Source organism: Dryobates pubescens, chromosome 36, assembly GCF_014839835.1.
Source record: "Dryobates pubescens isolate bDryPub1 chromosome 36, bDryPub1.pri, whole genome shotgun sequence".
Lineage (NCBI taxonomy): Eukaryota > Metazoa > Chordata > Aves > Piciformes > Picidae > Dryobates > Dryobates pubescens.
The window spans coordinates 3,114,260-3,138,465 of NC_071647.1; the positions used below are offsets into that span (position 1 = coordinate 3,114,260).

The 24,206-nt window shown below is 66.1% G+C and overlaps 2 protein-coding genes across 2 annotated transcripts; one reads left to right on the top strand and one right to left on the bottom strand.

Annotated features, from left to right (window-relative positions):
* PPP1R9B (protein phosphatase 1 regulatory subunit 9B) lies at positions 1-15,622 on the bottom strand. The gene is made up of 10 exons (XM_054176668.1): positions 13,781-15,622; positions 10,239-10,371; positions 9,374-9,494; positions 9,081-9,185; positions 7,907-8,042; positions 6,646-6,798; positions 6,502-6,555; positions 4,450-4,679; positions 3,795-3,891; positions 1-91 (listed from the first exon to the last, which is right to left on the bottom strand). The coding sequence occupies exons 1-10, from the start codon at positions 15,137-15,139 to the stop codon at positions 38-40; spliced, it is 2,442 nt and encodes an 813-aa protein (XP_054032643.1). The 5' UTR covers positions 15,140-15,622; the 3' UTR covers positions 1-37.
* Positions 15,138-23,688, top strand: SGCA (sarcoglycan alpha). Its single transcript, XM_054176610.1, has 11 exons — positions 15,138-15,356; positions 16,946-17,020; positions 17,847-17,898; positions 18,415-18,585; positions 19,891-20,033; positions 20,110-20,182; positions 20,303-20,501; positions 20,623-20,785; positions 21,323-21,528; positions 21,756-21,782; positions 23,493-23,688. Exons 1-11 carry the CDS (start codon positions 15,138-15,140, stop codon positions 23,686-23,688), a joined length of 1,524 nt encoding a protein of 507 aa, XP_054032585.1.
* The last annotated feature ends 518 nt before the right edge of the window (positions 23,689-24,206 follow it).

Genomic DNA, 24,206 nt, shown 5'->3' on the forward strand with positions numbered 1-24,206 from the left:
CCCCCCCCTTTCAAAATCGCTGCGGTTTGAGGGTGGTTTAAGTCGGGTTGGAATTTTTCAGTGTCTGCAGCTTGGCCTCCAGTTCGGAGATCTGAAAAACAGCAAAGGGAAGAGGTCTCAGCGGGGGGGGGGGGGGGGGGGGGGAGAGGGAGAAGCTGGGGGGCGGGGGGGCACAGGAGGGACGCAGCAACGTGGTGGGGGCGGCACATGGTAGGGAAGGAGGGCTCAGGGGTGAGGACATGGGGATATGGATATGAGAACACGGGTATGGAATGGGGGGGGATGGAACAGGGACATGGGGGGGGGCACAGTGACATGGGTGTGAATTGGGGGGGGGGGGAGGATGTGATAGGGTTGAAAGGGACAGGGCTAGGGACAGGGGCATGAGAACATGGATATGGAATGGGGGGGGGTGGAACAAGGCCATGGGGGGGCCACAGTGACATGGGTGTGAATATGGGGGGGGGACACACACATGATAGGGCTGGAAGGGTCAGGGTGGGGATATAGGGGTGGGGACATGGATATGAGAACAGGGATATGGAATGGGGGGGGAAGGGATGGAACAGGGCTGGGGGGGGTCGTGGGTGGGGGGCACAGTGACATGGGTGTGAATATGGGGGGCGGGGAGGACGTGATAGGGTTGAAAGGGACAGGGCTAGGGACATGGACATGGGAATATGGATATGGAAGTGGGGGGAGGGACACACAGGATGGGGGGGAATGGATGAGGATACTGGGATGAGGACATTGGGCTGGGGAGGGGGACAGGATGAGGATGTGAGGGTGGGGGCATGGGGGAGGCAGGGCAGGGATATGGGGATGGGGACATGGAGATGGGGGGGAGACACACACAGGATAAGGGGGGGCTGGGTGAAGATAGGATGAGGGTGAGGGGATGGGAACACAGGGATGGGGAGGGAGACAGGATGAGGATATAGGGAGAGAGGGATGGGAACATGGGGATGGAGATGGGGGGAGACACACACAGGATAAGGGGGGGCTGGGTGAAGACAGCAGGGTGAGGGTGAGGGGATGGGAACACGGGGGGGGGACAGGATGAGGATATAGGGAGAGGGGAGAGAGGGATGGGGAGATGGGGATGGAAACACGAGGATGGAGACACAGGTGTGGGGCCAGGGGGATAGGGGATGCAGGAGGGGGGGGCTACAGGAATGGGGCCATGGGGATGGGGGACAGGATGTGGCTCCATGGAGGGGGGCAACGGCAGGGGGGACACTGGGGTGGGGGGGACACTGCGGTGGGGGACACTGGGGTGGGGGGGACACTGCGGTGGGGGACACTGGGGTGGGGGGGACACTGGGGTGGGGGGACAGGGCTGGAGATACAAGGACCAGAGACATGGAGATGGGGACTGGGCAGACAGGACAAGGCAGGGGCAGAACATGGAGGTGCTGGGGAGGGGAGGGGGCAGACAAAGGGGGCCAGAGGCAGGGGCCAGAGGCAGGGGCCAGAGGCAGGGGCCAGGGAGGGCAGGGGGCTGGAGGGGCAGTGTGGGGCTGTGGGGGCAGGAAGGGGGCACGGGGGGGGGGGGGGGGACTGCAGGCAGGCAGGGGCTGAGTCTCTGTGGGGCGCTGGGGAACGTTCTGGGGGTGCTGGAGGAGGGTGCAAAGTGGGGGGCGCATGGGGGGGGCTCTGCTAGGTGCCAGGGGCACCCCCACACACACTGCCCACCTGGTGCCCCCCCTCAGCCAGGCAGCTGCTACCCCCCTGCCCCCCATTCCCACCCGTTCCAACCCGGAGCGGCCGCCCGGGCGCTGCAGGATCCCAAGGGATCCGGTGACCCCGCGGAGGATCCGCTATGACCCAGCACAGCTCTGGCCCCGCCCCCGGGGGGGATCCGGCGTGGCTAGCATGGAATCCAGTGGGATCTGTGGTGGGATCCAGCATGACCAGCATGGGATCCAACAGAGGATCGAGTGCGGCCCCGTGCCTCGCGTCGCTCTGCCAGGAGCCACTGCGGGATCCCGCGCAAGCAGTCAGGGGACCCAGCGCCCGAGATCTCCTTCGATCCACTGTGGCATGCCAGACCCTGAAGCAGGATCCACTGTGCCCCGACCCTAAGCAGATCCACTGCAATCCAGTGTGGGATCCAGTGCCAGGAGGAGGATCGGGCGTGCACCAGCACCCGAGCAGATCCACTGCGATCCGGCGCAGGGCACAGCGGCAGCAGCACAATCCAGAGGGAGACCGTGCCCAAAGCAGATCCCCTGTGATCCAGTGTGGGATCCAGTGGCTGGAGCTTGGTCCAGAGGGGAGCCAGCAGTCCACTCAGCTCCACTCCTGCCCTGTGATGTAGGATCCAGCAGCTGGCACAAGATGGTGCCCGAGCAAGATCTGCTGTGCTCCATGCTGGGGATCCAGTGGCTGGCACAAGGCAGTGCCCAAGGCAGATCTGCTGTGATCCATCCCTGGGATCCAGTGGCTGGCACAAGGCAGCACTCAAGCCAGATCTGTTGTGCTCCATCCAAGGGATCCAGTGGTTGGCACAAGGCAGAGCCCAAGTCAGATCTGCTGTGATCCATCCCTGGGATCCAGTGGCTGGCACAAGGCAGTGCCTGAGGCAGATCTGCTGTGATCCATGCTGGGGATCCAGTGGCTGGCACAGGGCAGCACCCAAGCAAGATCTGCTGTGATCCATCCAAGGGATCCAGTGGCTGGCACAAGGCAGTGCCTGAGGCAGATCTGCTGTGATCCATCCCTGGGATCCAGTGGCTGGTACAAGGCAGTGCCTGAGGCAGATCTGCTGTGATCCATGCTGGGGATCCAGTGGCTGGCACAGGGCAGCACCCAAGCAAGATCTGCTGTGATCCATCCAAGGGATCCAGTGGCTGACACAAGGCAGTGCCTGAGGCAGATCTGCTGTGATCCATCCCCGGGATCCAGTGGCTGGTACAAGGCAGTGCCTGAGGCAGATCTGCTGTGATCCATCCCTGGGATCCAGTGGCTGGTGCAAGGCAGTGCCCAGGGCAGATCTGCTGTGATCCATGCTGGGGATCCAGCGGCTGGCACGGGGCAGCGCCCAGGGCAGATCTGCTGTGATCCATGCTGGGGATCCAGTGGCTGGCACAGGGCAGCGCCCAGGGCAGATCTGCTGTGCTCCATCCCAGGATCCAGTGGCTGGCACAGGGCAGCGCCCAGGGCAGATCTGCTGTGCTCCATCCCAGGATCCAGTGGTTGGCACGGGGCAGCCCCCATGCCAGACCTGCTGTGCTCCATCCCCGGGATGCAGCGGCTGGCACGGGGCAGCGCCCGGGGCAGATCTGCTGTGATCCATGCTGGGGATCCAGCGGCTGGCACGGGGCAGCGCCCGGGGCACATCGGCTGTGATCCATGCTGGGGATCCAGCGGCTGGCACGGGGCAGCGCCCGGGGCAGATCTGCTGTGATCCATGCTGGGGATCCAGCGGCTGGCACGGGGCAGCGCCTGGGGCAGATCGGCTGTGATCCATGCTGGGGATCCAGCGGCTGGCACGGGGCAGCGCCCGGGGCAGATCGGCTGTGATCCATGCTGGGGATCCAGCGGCTGGCACGGGGCAGCGCCCGGGGCAGATCTGCTGTGATCCATGCTGGGGATCCAGCGGCTGGCACGGGGCAGCGCCCGGGGCACATCGGCTGTGCTGCACGCCGGGGTCCAGCGGGGGGCGGCGTGGCGGAGCGGCGCGGAGCGGGCCGGGGGCTGGGCGGCGGTGGCGAGGCCGAGGCCGAGGCCTGGTCCGGCTGTGCCCGGGGGGGCGCTCAGGGGCAGCCTGCGTCCCGGCGCCCGGTGCCCACCTTCTCCTGCAGCTTCTCCATCTCCTCCTTGTGCGCCAGCTCCGACTCCTCCAGCACGCGGCGCTGCGCCGTCTCCTTCTTCAGGAACTCGATCTCCCTGCGGGCACCGGCGCCGGGGGGCTCCATCACCTCCCCGCGCCGCGCCGGGCACAGCCCGGGGATGCCCTGGGCACGGGGGCAGGGCGAGGAGGGACCCCAGGGCGTGGGGGCCAGGGAGGGATCCTGCTCAGTGCGGGAGGGTGGTGCTCAGGGAGCTCCCGGGGGATGGTTTCATGCCCAGGGATCAGGGCTGCCCAGGAAGGGTTTGGTGCCCAGGGAAGGATGAGTGCCCAGGGATGGATGGGTGCCCAGGGGGAGGATGGGTGCCTAGGGATGGATAGATGCCCAGGGGTGGATGGGTGCCCAAGGAAGGATGGGTGCCCAAGGAAAGGATGGGTGCCCAGGGGCAGGATGGGTGCCCAGGGTGGATGGGTGCCCAGGGGGAGGATGGGTGCCCAGGGGTGGATGGGTGCCCAGGGGCAGGATGGGTGCCCAGGGTGGATGGGTGCCCAAGGAAGGATGGGTGCCCAGGGTGGATGGGTGCCCAGGGGGAGGGTGGGTGCCCAGGGGTGGATGGGTGCCCAGGGGCAGGATGGGTGCCCGGTGCTGCCCTCACTTCTGCTGGTACTCCTTGATGAGCCTCTTGGCCTTGCTGTACTTGCGCTCCAGGGTCTGGTACTGGGCCTGGGTCTCCTTCAGGTGCTCGTCCACCGCCTGGCACAGGTTCTGGGCCTCCATCCAGTACCCCTCCAGCTTCTCCATCCTCTCCTTGTTCTCCTCCACGCTCTGCTCCAGCTGGGCCTTCTCGGCCCTCCAGCGAGCCTTCTCCTGCTCCAGGCACTGCAGCTGCGGGACAGCGGGCTCAGGGCATGGCGTGGCACAGGGTGGCACAGCATGGCACGGCGCGGGGTGGCACGGTCAGGGAGCTGGCATGACATGGCGTGGCACGGTATGGCATAGGCAGGCAGCTGGCGTGGCGTGGCACGGCATGGCACAGAGGGGGAGCTGGCACCACATGGCATGGCACAGCAGAGCGTGGCACAGCATGGCATAGAGGAGGAGCTGGCATGGCGTGGCACAGCATGGCATAGAGGGGGAGCTGGCACCATATGCATGGCACAGCAGAGCATGGCACAGCATGGCATAGAGGAGGAGCTGGCATGGCACAGAGGGGGAGCTGGCATGGCATGGCACAGCATGGCATAGAGGGGGAGCTGGCATGATATGGCATAGCATGGCCTAGCATAGCACAGCATGGCAGAGCATGGTAAATTAGCAGCCGTGACATGGCACAACACAAGGTGGCACCACGTGGCACAGCCAAGGAATGGGCATGACATGACATGGCCTGGTGCAGCATAGCCAGGGAGCAGGCAAGAAGATGGCATAGCATGGCACAGCCAGTGGAGCTGGCATGACATGGCAGAGCATGGCACAGTGTGGCACAGTCAAGGAGCAGGCATGACACGGCACAGCACAGTGTGATGTGGCACAGCATGGCACAGTCAGGGAATGAGCATGGCATGGCATGGCACAGCATGGCACAGCCAGGGAGCAGGTATGGCAGAGGATGGCACAGCATGGAACAGAAGGGCATAGGCAGGGAATGGGCATGGCCTGGCCTGGCACAGCCTGGGGAGGGGGCCGGGGGGGGAGCTAGGGGGAGATGGGGAGAAGGAAGCCCAGGGGGGATCTGGGGAGATGGAGATGCAGGGAGGATTGAGGGTGATGGAAGATCCAGGGAGGATCTAGGGGGGTGGAGATCCTGGGGGGATCTGGGAAGATGGAGATCTGGAAGGATCTGGGGAGATGGAGATCCAGGGAGGATTGAGGGAGATGAAGTTCCAGAGAGGATAGAGGAGGATGGAGATCCACAGGGGATCTGCAGATACAGAGATCTAGGGGGATCTGGGGAGATGGAAATCCAGGGAGGATGTAGGGAGATGGAGATCCAGGGAGGATCAAGGGAGATAGGGACATGAAGTTCCAGGGAGGATGGAGGAGAATGGAGATTCACAGGGGATCTGTGGATATAGAGATCTGGGGGGATATGGTGATGGTGATCCAGGGGGGATCAAGGGAGATGAAGTTCCAGAAAGGATAGAGGGGAATGGAGATCCACAGGGGATCTGGGGAGATGGAAATCCAGGGAGCATGTAGGGAGAAGGAGATCCAGGGAGGATCAAGGGATACAGAGATCCGGAGGGATCTGGGAGATGGAGATCCAGCGAGGATGTAGGGGGATGGAGATCCAGGGGGGATCTGGAGATATAGAGATCTGGAGGGATCTGGGAGATGTGGATCCAGGGAGGATCAAGGGAGATGAAGTTCCAGGGTGGATGCAGGGGGATGGAGATGCAGGGAGGATGGAGGAGGATGGAGATGCAGGGAGGATGCAGGGAGGATGCAGGGAGGATGCAGGGAGATGGAGATGCAGGGAGGATGCAGGGAGGATGCAGGGAGGATGCAGGGGGATGGAGATGCAGGGAGGATACAGGGAGGATGCAGGGAGGATGCAGGGAGATGGAGATGCAGGGAGGATGCAGGGAGGATGCAGGGAGGATGCAGGGAGATGAGGATGCAGGGTATGGATATGCAGGGAGGATCTAGAGGGATGGAAAGCCAGGGGGATCCCTCCTGCCTGCAGGGGGCCTGGGCACCAGCTCACCTTCCTCTTCAGCTGCTGGATCTCGGCCTCGGTGACGGCGTGCTTGATCTGGAGCTGGCAGAGGAGCCGGCCGTTGGCACCGGGCACCGGGCGGGCGCTCGCCCCCCGGCCGCGCTCCCCCGGCAGCCCTCGGCCCCTCCTCACCTCCTTGAACTTGTGCACCAGCTTCTCGGGGTCCATCTCCACGGGGGACAGGGTGTCCTCGTTCTCGGCCAGCTCGAACACCTCGATGGCCATCTCCCCGCCGGGGAACATGGGGCTCATCTCCTCCTCGTCGTCCGTGGCATACTCGCCCGTCTGCCGGGGCACACGCCGGCCTTGGCACGCCGCGCTGCCTCGGCCTGGCACCCCCGGCCCGAGGGGGGCCTCGGCCAGGGGACACCCCCATGGCACAGCCGGGGGACAGCGGGGAGGCTCAGCCAGGGGACACCCCCATGGCACAGCCAGGGGACAGCGGGGAGGCTCAGCCAGGGGACACCCCCATGGCACAGCCAGGGGACAGCAGGGAGGCTCAGCCAGGGGACACCCCCATGGCACAGCCGGGGGACAGCAGGGAGGCTCAGCCAGGGGACACCCCCATGGCACAGCCGGGGGACAATGAGGAGGCTCAGACAGGGGACGCCCCCATGGCACAGCCGGGGGACAGCGGGGAGGCTCAGCCAGGGGACACCCCCATGGCACAGCCGGGGGACAGCAGGGAGGCTCAGCCAGGGGACACCCCCATGGCACAGCCGGGGGACAATGAGGAGGCTCAGCCAGGGGACACCCCCATGGCACAGCCGGGGGACAGCAGGGATCCCAAGCACTGGGACACCCTGATGGCACCGCCAGGGGACAGCAAGGAGGCTCAGCCAGGGGACAGCCCAATGGCACAGAGGAGGCTCAAACACACTGATGGCACAGTCAGGGGACACTGGGGAGGCTCAGACCGGGGACACCCCAATGACACAGAGAAGGCACAGCAAGGGGACAGCCCAATGGCACAGCCAGGGGACAGCAAGGATCCCAGGCACCGGGACACCCTGATGGCACAGCCAGGGGACAGCGAGGAGGCTCAGCCAGGGGACAGCCCAATGGCACAGAGAAGGCACAGCCAGGGGACAGCCCAATGGCACACTCAGGGGACACTGGGGAGGCTCAGCCAGGGGATGCCTCAGTGGCACAGTCAGGGGACAGTGAGGAGCATCAGCCAGGGGACAGCCCAATGGCACACTCAGGGGACACCGGGGAGGCTCAGCCAGGGGACAGCCCAGTGGCAGGGTCAGGGGACACCGGGGAGGCTCAGCCAGGGGACAGCCCAGTGGCAGGGTCAGGGGACATCCCAACAGCACAGCCAGGAGGCTCAGCCCCGTCTCAGGGGGTGGGAGCAGGTCTGGCCCCTCCCGGGCGGCTGCCGCCCCCTCACCTCCTCATCCTCCTCGGCGTACTGCGAGTAGCGCTGCTCCATCATCTCCCGCTGCCACCGCTCCTGCTCCAGCGTCTGCTGGATCAGCTGCGCCACCTCGCTCTGCTCCCCCGGCTTCTCCCGGCCGATCAGGAACCTGCGGGGACGGCAGGGCTCGGGGCGGCCGTCCCAGCCAGGGCACAGCCCGATGGCACGGCCAGGGGACGCTGGGGAGCCTCAGCCAGGGGACAGCCCGATGGCACGGCCAGGGGACGCTGGGGAGCCTCAGCCAGGGGACAGCCCGATGGCACGGCCAGGGGACGCTGGGGAGCCTCAGCCAGGGGACGCTGGGGAGCCTCAGCCAGGGGACAGCCCGATGGCACAGTCAGAGGACACTGGGGAGGCTCAGCAAGGGGACATTCAGGTGGCACAGCCAGGGGACATCCCTGGACACCCCTGCTGGATGTCCCCACACCTCTGTGGGGGTGGTGAACTGGGGGGGGGAGGGACCTGTGGATGAGTTGGGGGTGACTGGGGGGGGGGGGGGATATGGGGACATTTGGGGTGGCAGAGGGCACTACAGTGACACAGGGCAAACAGTGGGCATGGGGACTTGGGGGACAGAGTGGCATAGCCCATCCTGAAGTGCTCTGAGGACAGGAGGCCCTGCACGGGCTGGGGGTGGTCTCCTGGCCCCCCAAAGGAGCCCTGCACAGGCTGGGGGTGGTCTCCTGGCCCCCCAAAGGAGCCCTGCACAGGCTGGGGGTGGTCTCTTGGCCCCCCAAAGGAGCCCTGCACAGGCTGGGGGTGGTCTCCTGGCCCCCCAAAGGAGCCCTGCACAGGCTGGGGGTGGTCTCCTGGCCCCCCAAAGGAGCCCTGCACAGGCTGGGGGTGGTCTCCTGGCCCCCCAAAGGAGCCCTGCACAGGCTGGGGGTGGTCTCCTGGCTCCCCCAAAGGAGCCCTGCACAGGCTGGGGGTGGTCTCCTGGCCCCCCAGAGGAGCCCTGCACAGGCTGGGGGTGGTCTCCTGGCCCCCCAAAGGAGCCCTGCACAGGCTGGGGGTGGTCTCCTGGCCCCCCAGAGGAGCCCTGCACAGGCTGGGGGTGGTCTCCTGGCCCCCCAAAGGAGCCCTGCACAGGCTGGGGGTGGTCTCCTGGCTCCCCCAAACCCTCCCCAAACCTCCCCCCAGGCCCTACCGGACTCGGCCCTTGGTGTTCCTGAGGACAGAGGCAGCGAAGCTCTGGGTGACCCCCACCAGGCTGGTGCCATCCACCTCCACGATGAGATCATTCACCTGGATCCTGGGGACAAGGGGACGGTCACCACGGGGCCCAGCCCCTGCTCGCCTCCCCAGCACCTCCCCCCGTGGAGAGCTCCCGGCGCAGGCTGCTCCCGCGGCCGGCTCCCCCAGCACCACTCAGCCTCCCTGCTGGCTGGGTGGCAGAGCGAGGTGCCAAGTGGGCGTCTGGGGGTGGGGGGCAGCCCTCACCTGCCGTCTCGATGGGCTGCCCCCCCCTCTGTCACCGTCTTGACGAAGATGCCCAACTTCTCCAGGCCCATGTCAGCCCCTGCCCCCATGCCGATGATGCTGATCCCCAGCCCCTCCGAGTCTGCAGAGACAGAAGCACAGAATTGGCAGGGCTGGAAGGGGCCCCAAAAGATCATCCGGTTCCAAACCCACCCCCACCACCCCCTGCCACAGGCAGAGACGCCTCACACCAGAGCAGGTTGCCCACAGCCACAGCCAGCCCTGAGATGAGGCTTCCACCAACCTCCCTGGGCAGCCTGTGCCAGGCTCTCACCACCCTCATGGGGAACAACTTCTTCCTCACACCCAACCTGAATCTCCCCACTTCTAGTTTTGCTCCATCCCCTCCCAGTCCTATCCCTCCCTGACAGCCTCAAAAGTCCCTCCCCAGCTTTCTTGCAGCCCCCTGCAGATCCTGGAAGGCCACAATGAGGTCTCCTGGAAGCCTTCTCTCCTCCAGACTGAGCAGCCCCAGCTCTCTCCACCTATCCTCACACAGCAGAGGAGAGGCTGCTGTAAGGCTTCTCTGCCCTCCTTCCACACCTGGGAGTCTCCAGCACCTCCCTGGGGCAACCTGTGCCAGTGTGCCTCACCACCCTCATGGGGAACAACTTCTTCCTCACATCCAACCTGAGAACCTTCTCCCTCTTCTTCCTCCCCCCTGTGCAGGAGGCACCACGAGGAGGGAGACTCGGTGCAGCAGTGTCCCTCTGGATACAGCAGCAGAGAGCTTGAGCCGCCCCCAGCACCCAAGGGAGGCACCTCCAACCCCATCCCTGGGGTGCTGCTGGAGCAACCAGGGTGCAGGGGGAGGTGTGGCCCCCACCTTTCTCCAGCTCCACAGGGAACAGGTCGAGCCTCTCCACCCTCTTCTCCAGCTCGTACTCGGCCGAGGCGGCCATGGGGTCGACGTCCTCGTTGCGGCGGTCGTAGTCCTCGTTGGAGTAAGTGCTGAAGACCTGCCAGGGTGGAGGGAGCTGCTCAGCAAGGCAGTGGGATGCAGAGGGCAGACATCCTTGGCCACCCCCAAGCCCCCAGCCAGGAGGGTATCTCAAGGCAGGAGAAGCCCCAGGCCGGGGGGGGTGAGGGAGAATCCTCCCCCTGCCGCAGGGCAGCTCCTGGGGGCAGGTGGAGAGTTTGGGGTGGCCCTGGGAAGGGAGAAGAAGCTCTGCAGGTTGGTGGAAGGATGGATGGATGGATGAGGGGGGTGGATGGAGAGAGAGATGGACAAAGGGGTGGAGGGATGGGATGGCAGATGGATGGATGGATGGATGGATGGATGGATGGATGGATGGATGGATGGATGGATGGATCAAGGGATGGAGGGATGGATGGAGGGAGGGACAGAAGGACAAAAGGATGGACAGAGGAGTGATTGAAAGGGTGGAGAATGGATGGGTGGATGGATGGATGGATGGATGGATGGATGGATGGATGGAAGGAAGGAAGGAAGGAAGGATGAAGAGAGGGAGGGAGGGAGGGAGGGAGGGATGCCACCTTGGAGCCCTGGCACCCAAGCCCACCATCATGCCCAGGACAGATAAATCCCACCCTAAGTTTGGGGTTGGTTTATTCCACCTGGGGCACCCCCACCCTAGGCCTGGGTACCCCCATGCTGAGCACCAAGATGCCCCTGGCTGGGGTTGGATGTGCCCCCCAGGAGGATGTCCCCAGCCTGGAGCTGGAAGTGCCCTGTGCCAAGGCTGGATGTGCCCCCCAGGAGGATGTCCCCAGCCTGGAGCTGGAAGTGCCCTGTGCCAAGGCTGGATGTGCCCCCAGGAGGATGTCCCCAGCCTGGAGCTGGAAGTGCCCTGTGCCAAGGCTGGATGTGCCCCCAGGAGGATGTCCCCAGCCTGGAGCTGGAGGGAGTGAGGTGCCACATCCCTGCACCCCTCTCCAGACAGGGCCAGGCTGGTGCTGAGCCTGGCAGATGTCCCTGGAGGGGTGAGGGGATTAGGGATAACATCCAGCACTAAACCTCCCCACAAAGGCTCTTAGGGATGAGTGTCAAGGGCCATTGCCACAAAGCCTGGTGACACCCACAAATGGGCAGCACCTACCCAGGTGGCACCCAGGGGTGCCAGGGATGAGCATAGCAGGGGAGATGCCTCCACCCTCCTGTCCATATGCCATCCCCTGGGCACCTGTGGGCATCTAAACCCACGCTCATGGGCACAGGTCCCAGGGCACCCTACTGTGTCCCCATCCCTGTCCCTAGATCCTGAGGGTGGTTGAGGATGTGCCAGGACCTGGAGTGGGTCCCAAGGGAGAAGCAGCTGGAGCAGGCACATGCCCAGGGGAAGGGGCTGGGGGGGGTCTGTGCCCTTATTCCTGGGTGCAGGGCATGGGGTGGGGGTGGTCCCCAGCACTCCCTTACAGCAGCTCTGGTGGGGGGTGCTCAGCATCACCCACGTACCCACGAGGGGTGCTGGGGGTTGCTCAGGCACCTGGGTGGGACACAATAGGATCACCCTGAGGTGTGCTGGGGGTAGGGGGGAGCAGAAGCTTCCTCCCCCCACCCCCAGAACAAAACCTTGCAGCTGCATCCCCAAGGCATCCCCAATGCCTTCCCAGCAGCAGGCTGCTCCGTTCCCACGGGACCAAGGCACCCAGCATGCAGCACGCTGCCACCCAGCCCACTGGCACCAGCCTGCCTTGCCCTGGCCACGCTGATCCCTTTGCCTGTGTCCCACCTCCCCCCCCCCCCCCCCCCCCCCCAACCTTGTCCCGGGTGGGGGCCACCCACCCGCTCTGACTCAGAGCCAGAATATAGGCCGGGGCTCTAAAAATAACCCAGCACAAAGCAGCCACCGCCGGGCGGGTCGGGGGCATCCCAGCGGCGCAGGACACCCCAGAATAGCTGCCCGGCCCCTTCTGCCCCCTGCCTGCCCACCCCCCACCCCCCCCTCCCCGCTTGTCACAGGACCACCCCCAGACGGGCATCTGGAAGCCACCAGGGAACGGGGGAGGGGGCGGGGGGGCGCACACAGGCGCAGCGCTGCCGGCGCCGGTCCCCACCCGGTGGTGTTCCCAAGGCACTTCCCCTTCCTCCACTTCCCAAAATGCTCCTTGGCACCACGCTGGGCACATGGTGTGTGCGGGGGGGAGGGAGGAAATACCACCCCACCCCACCCCCAAAACCCACCACCTTGTCCCCAGGGACCCCCCAGTTTGGGAGGAGGAGCCCCAGCATCGAGGGACCCCTCCCCGTGGACCAAGGGCAGATGTTGCCTGCTGCCCACATCTGGAGCTTCTGGGCATCCCCACCCAAAGAGCTGGGCTGGGTCTTGGCCCATCCTGGGCACGGTGGTTGGGCTGGCACTGGGTGCCACGGATGGCCCACCCTGGTGGGTCCCAGTGCCACCTCTCCCTGCCATCCCAGACCCAGGGCGGCCTCTGGCTGGCAAGGGGGTGCCCAGGCCGTGCCAGGGCAGGGCCTTTCATTAGTGGGCTCGTTAGCCAGGCTGGGTGGCCACCCACCTTCTCCCAGCACAAGGGCCTGGCCAGGCAGGATGCCATGCCCCATGGGTGGTGGGGGCACAGACCCTCACCCCTTCTCTGTCCCTGGCACCAGCAGCTCCAAAGGGGTGGCTTTACCGGGTCACACCCCCCACCCTGGGCTGCTCTTTACCCTGGGGTGCCCATCACCCTGAGGTGTTCCTCACCCTGAGGTACCCACCACCCTAGGGTACCAATCACCCTGTGGTGCCCCTTACTCTGAGGTACCCCTGAGGTACCACCCATGCTCTGGTGCCCCTCATCTTGAGGTACCCATCACCCTAGGGTCCCAATCACCCTGTGGTGTCCCTTATGCTGAGTTACCCTTGAGGTACCCATCACTCTGAGGTACCAATCATCCTGTGGTGCCCCTCATCTTGGAGATACCCATCATCACCCAGAGATGCCCCTCACCCTGAGGTACCCATCACCCTGGGCTACCCATCATCACCCTGGGCTACCCATCATCACCCAGAGGTGCCCATCACCCTGGGCTACCCATCATCACCCTGAGGTACCCACCACCCTAGGGCAACCATCATCGCCCTGAGATACCCATCATCACCCTGGGGTACCCATCATCACCCAGAGGTGCCCATCACCCTAGGCTACCCATCATCGCCCTGAGGTGCCCATCAACACCCTGGGGTACCTATCATCCCCCTAGGCTACCCATCATCCCCCTAGGCTACCCATCATCACCCTAGGGTACCCATCATCACCCTAGGGTACCCATCATCATCACCCAGAGGTACCCATTACCCTAAGGTACCCACCATCACCCTGGGGTCCCCATCATCCCCCTAGAGCACCCATCCCTCTGGCAGGCTGCCCCCTCCCCATCTGCCCCCCATCCCCAGGAGGTCTCACCTGAATGGGGGCCGTGCTGAACTGGATCTTGCGGTTGGGGACAGGCTCCTCTTCCTCGGACAGCCCAGGGATCTCCACGCAGCCCGACTCAGGCTCGTACAGCCCTTCGGCCTCATCCTCCTCCTCCAGCCCACTGCCCCCCGAGTCCTCCCCGAGCCCACTGTAGGCACTTATGTCCACCAGGTCCGCCTCGGAGAAGTCCTCCTTCTTGGCCTCCTCGTAGGCATCGTTCTCCTCCACCCTCTCACCCTTGACGCCCTCATCAGCCCCGGCCCCCCCTGAGCCCCCTTCCAGCCGGGGCGCGGTGGCCGGGGCCGGTCCCTCGGCCTCCTTGGGGGCCGGCTGGGGCAGAGGCGCAGCTTCCCTGGCCGCCGTCGCTTCCTCCTCCTCTTCCTCCTCCTCCTCCTCGGCCTCACCGCTCTCCTCCACCTCCACCGGCTTGATCTTGCAGACCTCCTGCACCCGCGGGGTGGTCGCCTCCTTCTCCGCCGGCCGGCCGGCCTTCACCGCCGCCTTCTCCTCCTCCGGCGGCTTGGCCCTGGCCGGGGGGGCAGCGCCGTGGGCATCGCTCGAACGTCCAACCTCGGGGCTCGGCACGAAGACCCGAGGCCTCTTGCCCACCACCTTGGCCCCCAGGGGTCCCCCCGCTCTGCCCGGGGCTTTGTGGAGGTTGTTCCGGAGGTCTGCCTTCTCGAAGACGGCGCTGAGCTGGCTGACGGTGGGCGAGACGGCCTCGGTGTCCAGCTTGTCCAGGGACTCGGTGCTGCCGTTGAACCTCACCACCACGTCCAGCTTGCGGTCCTGGAAGCCTGCTCGCTCCTTCCGCAGCAAGAGCTTGGTGCTGGTGGCCTTCTCCTGCGGGCTCCTCTCGAAGATCTTCCTGGTCTCCTGCAGCTTGGAGAAGGGTTTGTCGGGTTTGGAGTCGAAGCGGCTGACCCTCTCCGAGACGCTGGTGCCCAGCTTGAGGAGGCTGCCCTGCTCCATGCTCTCGTTGAGGCTGCCAGCCCGGGGCAAGGAGAGGCGGACCGGCTTCTCCTTGGCCTTGGCCAGGTCGCAGGCACCGCCGTCGGGGCCGGGCGCCGTCCCCATCTGCAGGAACATGTTCTTGATACGGTGAACGTTGGAGCCATACTTCTTACCTCGGCTCTTCTTGCCGTCTTCACCGTCAGCCTCCTTTGTGGGCGCCAGAGCCTGGATGGTGGCCTCGTAGGCGTTCCGATGAGGGGACGCACTCCTCAGACCCCCACCACCACCGCTGCCACCACCTCCACCGCCGCCGCCGCCGCTGCCGGTCGCTCCCCCGGAGGAAGGGGACCCCCCACCGGCGGCCGCCCCGCCGCCTGCCTCTGTCCTCAACATGCCGCCACCGGCTGGCCACGCCGCATCGCCCGCTGCCACCACCGGCACCGCCACCGCCGCTGCCACCACCACCACCACCGCCGCGGCCACTCGCCGGCTACAGCGACATTGGGGAGGGGGATGCCACCCCGCTGAAGGGGAGGGGGGAGCGAGGCCCAACCGCCGCTACACCCACACCGGCCCGCGGAGGGGCTGCGGGGGGGGGGGGATGATTTCGGTCAGGCCATGTCCATCCCAAGGGGGCCCCTTTTTTCTCCACCCCTGGTTCTTCTTCTTCCTTCCTCCCTTCTCCTCCTCCTCTTCCCCTTTCTCTGTGGCTGGTGATGGAGCCGCTGCTGCCTGCGATCTGCCCGCCCCGCTGCCCGCAGAGCCCTCTGGGTCTTAGCGACGCGCTCGCTCTTCCTCTTCCTCAGCGCCGCTCTTCGGCCTCACCACCATCACCGCCGCCGTGGACCACTGGGACACCCTTTCCCCCTCCCTTCAACCCCCCCCCCCTCCCCTTACTTGTCACCAAGATACCCCACGGTCCCCTCCCTGCTCTCCTCCCTGCGGCACGTCCCTCCCCGGCAGCATCACTGCTGGGCTCTCTGCCTCCCCCCTCCCCGCCGGCTCCTCTGGGTTGAGGCCCCCCCAACTCTGTCCCCATGTCCCCCCAGATCTGTCCCACTCCCCACACTTGTCAGCCTCTGTCCCTGTTCCCCCCTGATTTTCTGCCCCCGTGGTCCCCAAGCTGGTCCCTGTGTCCCCTCAGCCTCGTCCCTGTATCCCCCTCCCCCTAATTTTGTGCCTCCATCCCCCTGGACCTGCCATATCCCCCCGAGTCCATCCTCATGTCCCCCATTCCTGTCCCCACAGCCCCCCCCAGTTTACACCCATATCCCCCCCTCTTCTTCTTGCATCCCCCCGAGTTTCTCCCCACGTCCCCCAGTCCTGTCCCCATATTCCCCACCCTGTCCCTACATCACCCCCAATTTTCACCCTCACCCCCCCGAGTTTGCACCCACCCCCCTCCCAGTTCCTGCTCACATCCCCCCAGCCCATCCCCACGTCCCCCCAGTTACCACCCGCCCCTCCCCCCCCATCCTATCCCTGCACCCCTCTCAGCTTTGTCCCCATGTCCCCCCGGGGTCCCCCACACCCTGTATCCAAAGTCCCCCATCTCGAGGTGTCCCAGGGCCATCATTTCCTCTCTGTCCCCCCGAATCCATCCCTGGGGTGCAGCACACACACACCCCCCCTTCACATGCCCCCATCTCCCCCCTGTACACACAGGAAGGGGAAACTGAGGCAGGAAGGGATCCAGGGGCTGGGGGGGGTGGGGGGCAATGCTGCTCCCTTGCCTTACTGTAGGGTGAGATTTGGGGCGGGGGGAGGGGGGGTGTTGTGGGGGGCAATGGGGGATTCGGGGGGGTGGGGTGGTGCTGTCTTCCCACCAGGTATTATGGGGGGGGGGGGGGAGTGGGACACGGACACACGGGGAGGTGACAGCTCGGGGTGGTGCTGGGGCATGAGGAGCACCCCAAGGTGGCAGGAGACAGCGTGGGGAGCAGCCCAGCTCCCTCCCCGCCCCCCTACCCACGGCAGGCAGAGTGCGGGCAGCAGGACCCTGCCGCTGCCCCACGCAGCCTTTGTGCGTGACACGGCGTGACGTGGCGTGACGTGGAGCATCACCCTCCCCCCCTCCACGGCCACCCCTTTCCCCTTCCGCCGCCGCCATGTCCCCGTTCCCACCCCCCACCCCACTGCAGGGCTCGGGTCCGTGTCCCCCCCCCGCCCCAGCCCCCTGCTGTCCCAGCCCCCTCCCAGTCTGTCCCGGTGAAGGCCGCCCGCCTCGCGCACGCCCACGCGTGTTCCCGCGGTGCCACGCAAGGACACGCGCGTGTGCGGGCAGCGGTGCTGCCAGGCTGCCTGCCGTGCCAGGGGAGGGTTGGCAGCTGTCCCCAAGTGTCCCCCCCCCCCCCCCCCCCCCCCCCCCAGTGCCATCCCGGCAGCCGCAAGTGGGAGGCACCAGGGCAAGCCCACCCGCGGGGACATTAGAGCCCCTCAGCGCCCCCAGGAGGCGGCCGTGGTGGCAGGAGGTGGCCGCGGTGCTGTCCCCAAGTGCCAGCTCCCCCTTCCCCCAGTGCCACCCTGGTGGCCATGGCTGGGGGGCACCAGAGCAAGCCCACCCAGGGCACACCCCACCCAAGGGGCCATGGGAGCCCCTCAGCACCCCAAGCAGATGGCTGTCACCCAGCCTAGGTGGCAGGAGGTGGCCGCGGTGCTGTCCCCAAGTGCCAGCTCCCCCTTCCCCCAGTGCCACCCTGGTGGCCATGGCTGGGGTGGGCACCAGAGCAAGCCCACCCAAGGGACACCCCACCCAAGGGGGCATAGGAGCCCCTAGGATTATTGTCACCCAGCCTTGGCGGCAGGAGGTGGCCGTGGTGCTGTCCCCAAGTGCCAGCTCCCCCTTCCCCCAGTGCCACCCTGGTGGCCATGACTGGGGGGCACCAGGGCAAGCCCACCCAAGGGACACCCCAGCAAGGGGCCATGGGAGCCCCTCAGCACCCTGCCAGCCCCTAGGATTATTGTCACCCAGCCTTGGTGGCAGGAGGTGGCCGTGGTGGGGGCCCCTGCCATGTCCCCAGTGGGGGCCCCCCAGATGGGGCCCCCCCAGGCCACGCCAGCCCCTGCTGCCTCTGTCAATCAGCCCTGGCCCTGCTCCCAGGCACTGCTGAAGATGGAGGGCCCTGAGCTGCTCCAGGTCGTGGTGCTGGCAGGCAAGTGGCACCCCTGTCACCCCCCTCAACAGGGGACGTGGCTGGGCTGGGGGTACCCCAGCAGGGAGGCAATGGGGGGGGAGGGGCGGGGGTGTCCCCTAGAGTGGAGTGAGCAGGAGGTGGTTGCTGGCAGGGGGGGGAACGTGGCTGAGACAGGGCAGAGCTAAATAAAGCCTGGCCCTGGTGCCAGCCGGGGTTGGGACAGGAGGGGCCCGAGTGGGACATCCCCGTGGTGGGTCCTGGGCTAGGGAAGGTGCTGTTGCCACCCATGGCCCTGTCCTGGTCCATGGCCTTGTCCCCATGCCTGGTCCTGCCCCCATCCCCTCCTAAACACAGCCCACCCCAGCTGTCCCAGGACAGCTGGCACCACAGGGCCAGCTTTGTGCCCCAGCAAGGTGTCCCTGGGGGGCTCTCTGTGGGCACCTGGCTGGCCCTGGGGTCTGTGGGTGCTGGAGAAACTGAGGCAGGGAGGAGCCGAGGTGCCCAGCCCCAGCTCAGCCCTCTGCCCACCCACAGCCATGGCCCTGGGGGGGTCCTGGGCCACCCTCCCTGACCACCACACCCTCCCTGACCACCACACCCTCCCTGACCACCGCCTCTCCTCCGAGGCTGGAGCCATCTTCGTCCACGAGCTGGAGCGGGAGCTCTTCCAGGAGGCCTTCGTCAATGGCCACGAGGAGGATGATGGTGAGGGCCAGCACGAGGGGGGCTGGGGACAATGGGGGCTGGGGACAATGGGGGGTCCTGCAGTGCTGGGCGGAGGGGGGCTGAGACTGCTAATGGCTGGCACTGGCATCAGGCATGACCCAGTCCATCCCTGGGGAGCCATCTGTCTGTCCATCCACCCCTCCACCCATCCCTTTATCCATCCTTCCCTTCATCCCTCCATCCATGCCTCCACCCCTCCATCTACCCATCCCTCCATCCATCCATCTATCCCCCATCCATCCTCCCTCCCTCCCTACTTCCCTCCCTCCATCTATCCCTCCTTCCATCTATCCATCCCTTTATCCATCACTCCCTCCCTCCATCCTTCCCTTCCTCCATCCATCCATCTATCCATCCATCCATCTATCCATTCCTCCATCCCTCCCTCCATCTATCCATTCCTCCATCCCTCCACCCATCCCTCCATCTATCCATCCATCCCCCATCCCTCCCTCCATCCTTCCCTGCCCCCATCTATCCCTCCCTCCCTCCCTCTATCCATCCCTCTATCCCTCCATCCATCCCTCCACCCACCCATCCATCCCCCATCCATGCTCCATTCCTCCCTCCTTCCTTCCCTCCCTCCCTCCCTCCCTCCCTCCTTCCCTCCCTCCATCCATCCATCCCCCCTCCCTCCGTAACCGCTCCTGCCTCCTTACTGGGGCCGGCAGGGCCAGGAGGAGCTCGCAGGGCGGTTGCCCCCCGCGGCGAAGCCTGGTGTGATGCTGCAGGGAGCGGAGGGCTGCCCTGCGAGGAGCGGCTGAGAGCCCCGGGGGCTGCTCGGTGTGGAGAAGAGAAGACTGAGAGGGGATTGCATCAATGTTTATCAATAGCTGAGGGCTGGGGGGCGGGGGGGACACAGGGACAGGCTCCGTTCAGCTGCATCCTGGGGTAGGGCCAGGGGCAGCGGATGGAAACCGCAGCCCAGGAGGTTCCGCCTCGACACGGGGAGGAACTTCTGCCCTGGGAGGCTCCCAGAGGCCTGGAGCAGGCTGCCCAGAGGGGCTGTGGAGTCTCCTTCCCTGGAGAGCCTTCCAGCCCCACCTGGCTGTGCTCCTGTGTGACCTGGGCTGGGCTCTGTGCTCCTGCCCTGGCCGGGGGGGGGGTTGGACTGGGCGATCTTCACAGCTCCCTTCCAACCCCTGACATCCTCTGATCCTGTGATGATGATGATGATGATGATGATGATGATGATGATGATGATGATGATGATGATGATGATGATGTGTGCCCATGCCTGTGTCCCTCCCCACCCATGCCCGTGCCCTGGTGCCCCCCCCCCAGCCCCCCCCATCACCTTCCAAGCTCACCTCCAGGACCACCCCGACCTGCCCCGCTGGCTGCGCTACGTCCAGCGAGACCCCCTCCAGCCGGGCTACCTCTATGGCTGCCCCACTGCCAGCGAGCTGGGCACCCATGGCATCGAGGTAGGTGCCCACCCTCCCAGCCCCCTGCCAGGGGGTGAGTGCTGCCATCTCCTGGGCTCTCTCCCTGCCCTTGCAGGTGCTGGCCTACAACCGGCACACCTACCAGACGGCGGCACAGCTCCTCCTCCTCACCGTCATCCCCGCTCCAGGTAAGGCTTGTGGACCCCCCCCCCCCCCCCGAACCGCACCGACATTCCCCACCCCCACCCCGGAAATGTCCCCCCCGCGGGTGCCGTGGCCCCTGCACGGGTGCCGTGTGCCCCCTGCAGATGGGGAGCCACCCTACCAGGGGGAGTTCCTGGTGGGGAACCGGAACGTGGAGGAGATGCTGCCCGAGGAGGTGCAGGAGATGTTCCTGCAGGCCACAGCTGGAGTCTGGGACCAGGATGACCTCCGTGTGATCAACATCACCTCGGCCCTGGACCGGGGCGGCCGCGTCCCGCTGCCCATCGAGGGGCGCAAGGAGGGGTAGGGGCAGGCTGGGGGCGGGGCTGAGGCGGCTCCCGGCCTCCCCCACGGGTGGGGGGTGGGGGTTGGGGTTTGGGGGAGATGGGGGATGGTCCCCTCCGACTGGTGCCCCCCTTGGCAGGGTGTACGTGAAGGTAGGCTCCCACGGTGCCTTCTCCCCCTGCCTGGCATCGGCCACCTCGCCCCAGAGCCGCCTGCGCTGCAGCCTGGGCCAGCAGCCCCTCGCCGACTGCTACGACTCCTTCGCCCCCTCCTTCTCCATCCAATGGTGCAACCTCACCCTGGTGAGACCCCCCCCGGGTCCTCCCCGGTCGCCCCCTCTCCCCCCTTGTCCTCCTTTGTCCGCCCTGCTCCGCCCCCTCTGTCCCCCCCATCCCTCCCTGTCTCCTACTGTCCTCCCTGCCCCATCCTCACCTGTCCCCCCCTGTCCCCACCTGCCCCCCTCCGTCCCCACCTGCCCTCATCTGCCCCCACTCGTCCCTCTTGTCCCCACCTGCCCCCCCCGTTCCCACATGCCCCCCACCTGTCCCCCCCTCTCCCCCTCATCCTCACCTGTCCCCTCTGCCCCTACCTGTCCCTCCTGTCCCCCTGTCTCCTGCTATTCCCCCTGTCCCCACCTGCCCCCACCTGCCCTCATCTGCCCCCACCTGTCCCCCCTGCCCCCACCTATCCCCCCCGTCTCCCCCTATCCCCCCCTCCCCCTCCATCCCCCCCGTCTCCCCCTATCCCCCCCTCCCCCTCCATCCCCCCGTCTCCCCCTGTCCCCACCTGCCCCCCGCCATGGTCCCCCCCCCTTCCCCTAACCCTCTCTCCCACGGCAGCTGCAGCTCCGGCCCGGCCCCACGGCTCCGGGGCCGGTGTGGGGTTCTGGGGTGCTGGAGGACGCTGGCGATTTCCAGCCCCCCACCGAGGCGACCCCCCGGGACCTGCTGCCTGGCTTCCTGGTGACGCTGCTGGTGCCGCTGCTGGTGGCCCTGCTGCTCTGCCTGCTCCTGGGCTACCTCATGTGCTGCCGCAGGGAGGGAGTGTGAGTCTGGGGGGGGGCAGGGAGGAGGGGGAAGGACAGGCCGAGGGTGGGGGTCCCTCCCTCCCACCCCAGGCTGGGGGTCCCTCCCTCCCACCCCAGGCTGGGTGCTGCTGCCCCTTCCCCGGCCATCGTGGTGCCAGGACCACCCTGGGGGGGTGGGGTGAGGTGGGGAGAAGCCTTCTGACCATCACCTGAGGACTTTGCCTCTTTCCCCCTCTCTTTTGCAGGCAAAAACGGAACCTGGAGACGTCTGAGTGAGTTCCTGCACCCGGGGGGGATTTGGGGGGGGAAGCTGCTCTTGGGGGGGCTGCTCTTGGACCGGGGTGGGGGGGCCCGAGGTCGTGGCCGCGCATGGGGACAGTCAGCAGGGATGGAGGTGGGGAGGGAAGGCAGCAGGGAACGTTCTGGAGGTGATAGAGCCTGAAGGGCTCCCCACCCCAAAGAGGGACCCCCACACACATCCCTCAACCTCCATCTCGACCCCCTCCACACCACGGTGCGCCCCCCAATAACCCCTCCCCATCTCCCCCCCCCCCGACGTGGGGTGGAGCACAAGGGAGGTTTTACTTCTCCAGTAGTCTCAGCTGGATCCAGGGCTGGTGAGGAGAGCCCCAGGGCTGGGGAACCCCACGGGGAGGGGGCTGGAGGACACCAGGGTGGGGTGCAGGGCTCCATGGTGGGGTGAAGGGCTCCATAATGGGGTGCAGACCTCAGTGATGGGGTGCAGAGCTCCACGAGGGGGTGCAGACCTCCAGTGAGGAAGGGCAGAGCCTGGTGAGGGAAGGAAGACCCCCAAAGATGGGCCACAAACCCTAATGATGGGCTGCAGACCCCCAGGGGTGGGCAGCAAAGGTCAGCAGCGGGGTGCAGACCCCAAATGAGGGGCAACAAACCCCAAGGATGAGGAGCAGGGCACCCATGGTGGGCAGCAGACCCCAATGGTGGGGAGCAGACTCCCAGAGACTGGGGTGCAGACCCCAATGACAGGCAGCAGACCCAAGTAATGGGGAGTAGACCCCCAGTGATGGGCAGCAGACCCCAATGGTGGGGAGCAGACCCCCAATAATGGGGAATAGACCCCCAGTGATGGGCAGCAGACTCCAGTGATGGGCAGCAGACCCCAAACAATGGGGAGCAAACCCCCAATGATGAGGAGTAGACCCCCAATAGGGGGCATCAGACCCCAATGGTGGGGTGTAAACCCCCAATGATGAGGAGTAGACCCCCAATGATGGGCAGCAGACCCCAAACAATGGGGAGCAAACCCCCAATGATGAGGAGTAGGCCCCCAATAATGGGCAGCAGACCCCAATGGTGGGCAGCAGACCCCCAATAATGGGGAGTAGACCCCCAATGATGGGCAGCAGACCCCAATGATGAGCAGCAGACCCCAAATAATGAGGAGCAGACCCCCAGTGATGGACATCAGACCCCAATGATGGGCAGCAGACCCCAATGATGGGAAGCAGACCCCAAATAATGGGGAGCAGACCCCCAATAATGGGCAGCAGACCCCAATGATGGGCAACAGACCCCAAATAATGGGGAGCAGAGCCCCCAATGATGGGCAGCAGACCCCCAATGGTGGGCAGCAGACCCCAATGGTGGGCAGCAGACCCCAATGATGGGCAACAGACCCCAAGTAATGGGGAGCAGAGCCCCCAATGATGGGCAGCAGACCCCCAATGGGGGGGCAGCAGACCCCAATGATGGGGAATAGACCCCCAAGGACAGTCCCCAACCCCCAATGCTGGGCAGACAGCAGCCCCTCATGATAGTGCAGCCCCCTCCCCCCCCCCCCAACAAACAAACCTTCACGACGGTTGCACATCCCCCTCCCCCCTCCCTCACTCCTAAACTCCTCCTCGGGCCTCGGGGGGCCAACGGGGAGCCCCCAGCGCTCACTTCTCCTTCTCCCCTCCCCCTGCCCACCCCCTCCCCCTCCCCCCCCAATCCTTTGGCAGCCTCCAGCTGTTCCACCACACCACCATCCGCGGGGACACCGAGGAGCTGAGGCACATGGCCGGCAGCAGGGACGTCCCTCGCCCCCTCTCCACCCTCCCCATGTTCAACGTCCGCACCGGGCAGCGCCTCAACCCCCTGCCCGCTGCCAGGGAGGGTGCCCGGGACGGCGCCCGCGCCCCCCTCCTCCCACCCTGAGCCCAGCCGGAGGGGAGAGGACGGCTCCAAGGATGCCCAAGGAGGTGGGGAGGGTGGGTGAGGGGTTTGGGGGTGTCCTCAGAGGGGCAGCAGAAGCCCAGCAGCGGGCAGAGCCCAGCTGGACGGGCGGCCGCCCGTCCAGCTGGGCTCTGCCCGCTGCTGGGCCCCTGCCTGGAGCAATTCGGGGTGGGGGGGGGGGGGTCCCCCAACAGTTGGCACCCCCCAGCCTGGGCACGGTGGGCTGGGTTGATAAAGGTGGGGCCAGAGCTTGATGGGCTCAGGATGATGTCTCAGAGCACCTCAGTGACACACACGTCCCCCCCCTCCCCCCCCGACCAGGGTAATGGGGGGAGGGGGGCACACACACACACACACAGAGCCCCTTGGGGGTCACTGTGACACCTCAGGGCACCCCAATGTCACCCAGGGCACCTCGATGCCCTCCCCCGCCCCGGGTTCAGCAGGGGAGGGAGGGGAACACAGCCCTTGTGATGCCACCCCCAGGGCACCCCCAATGT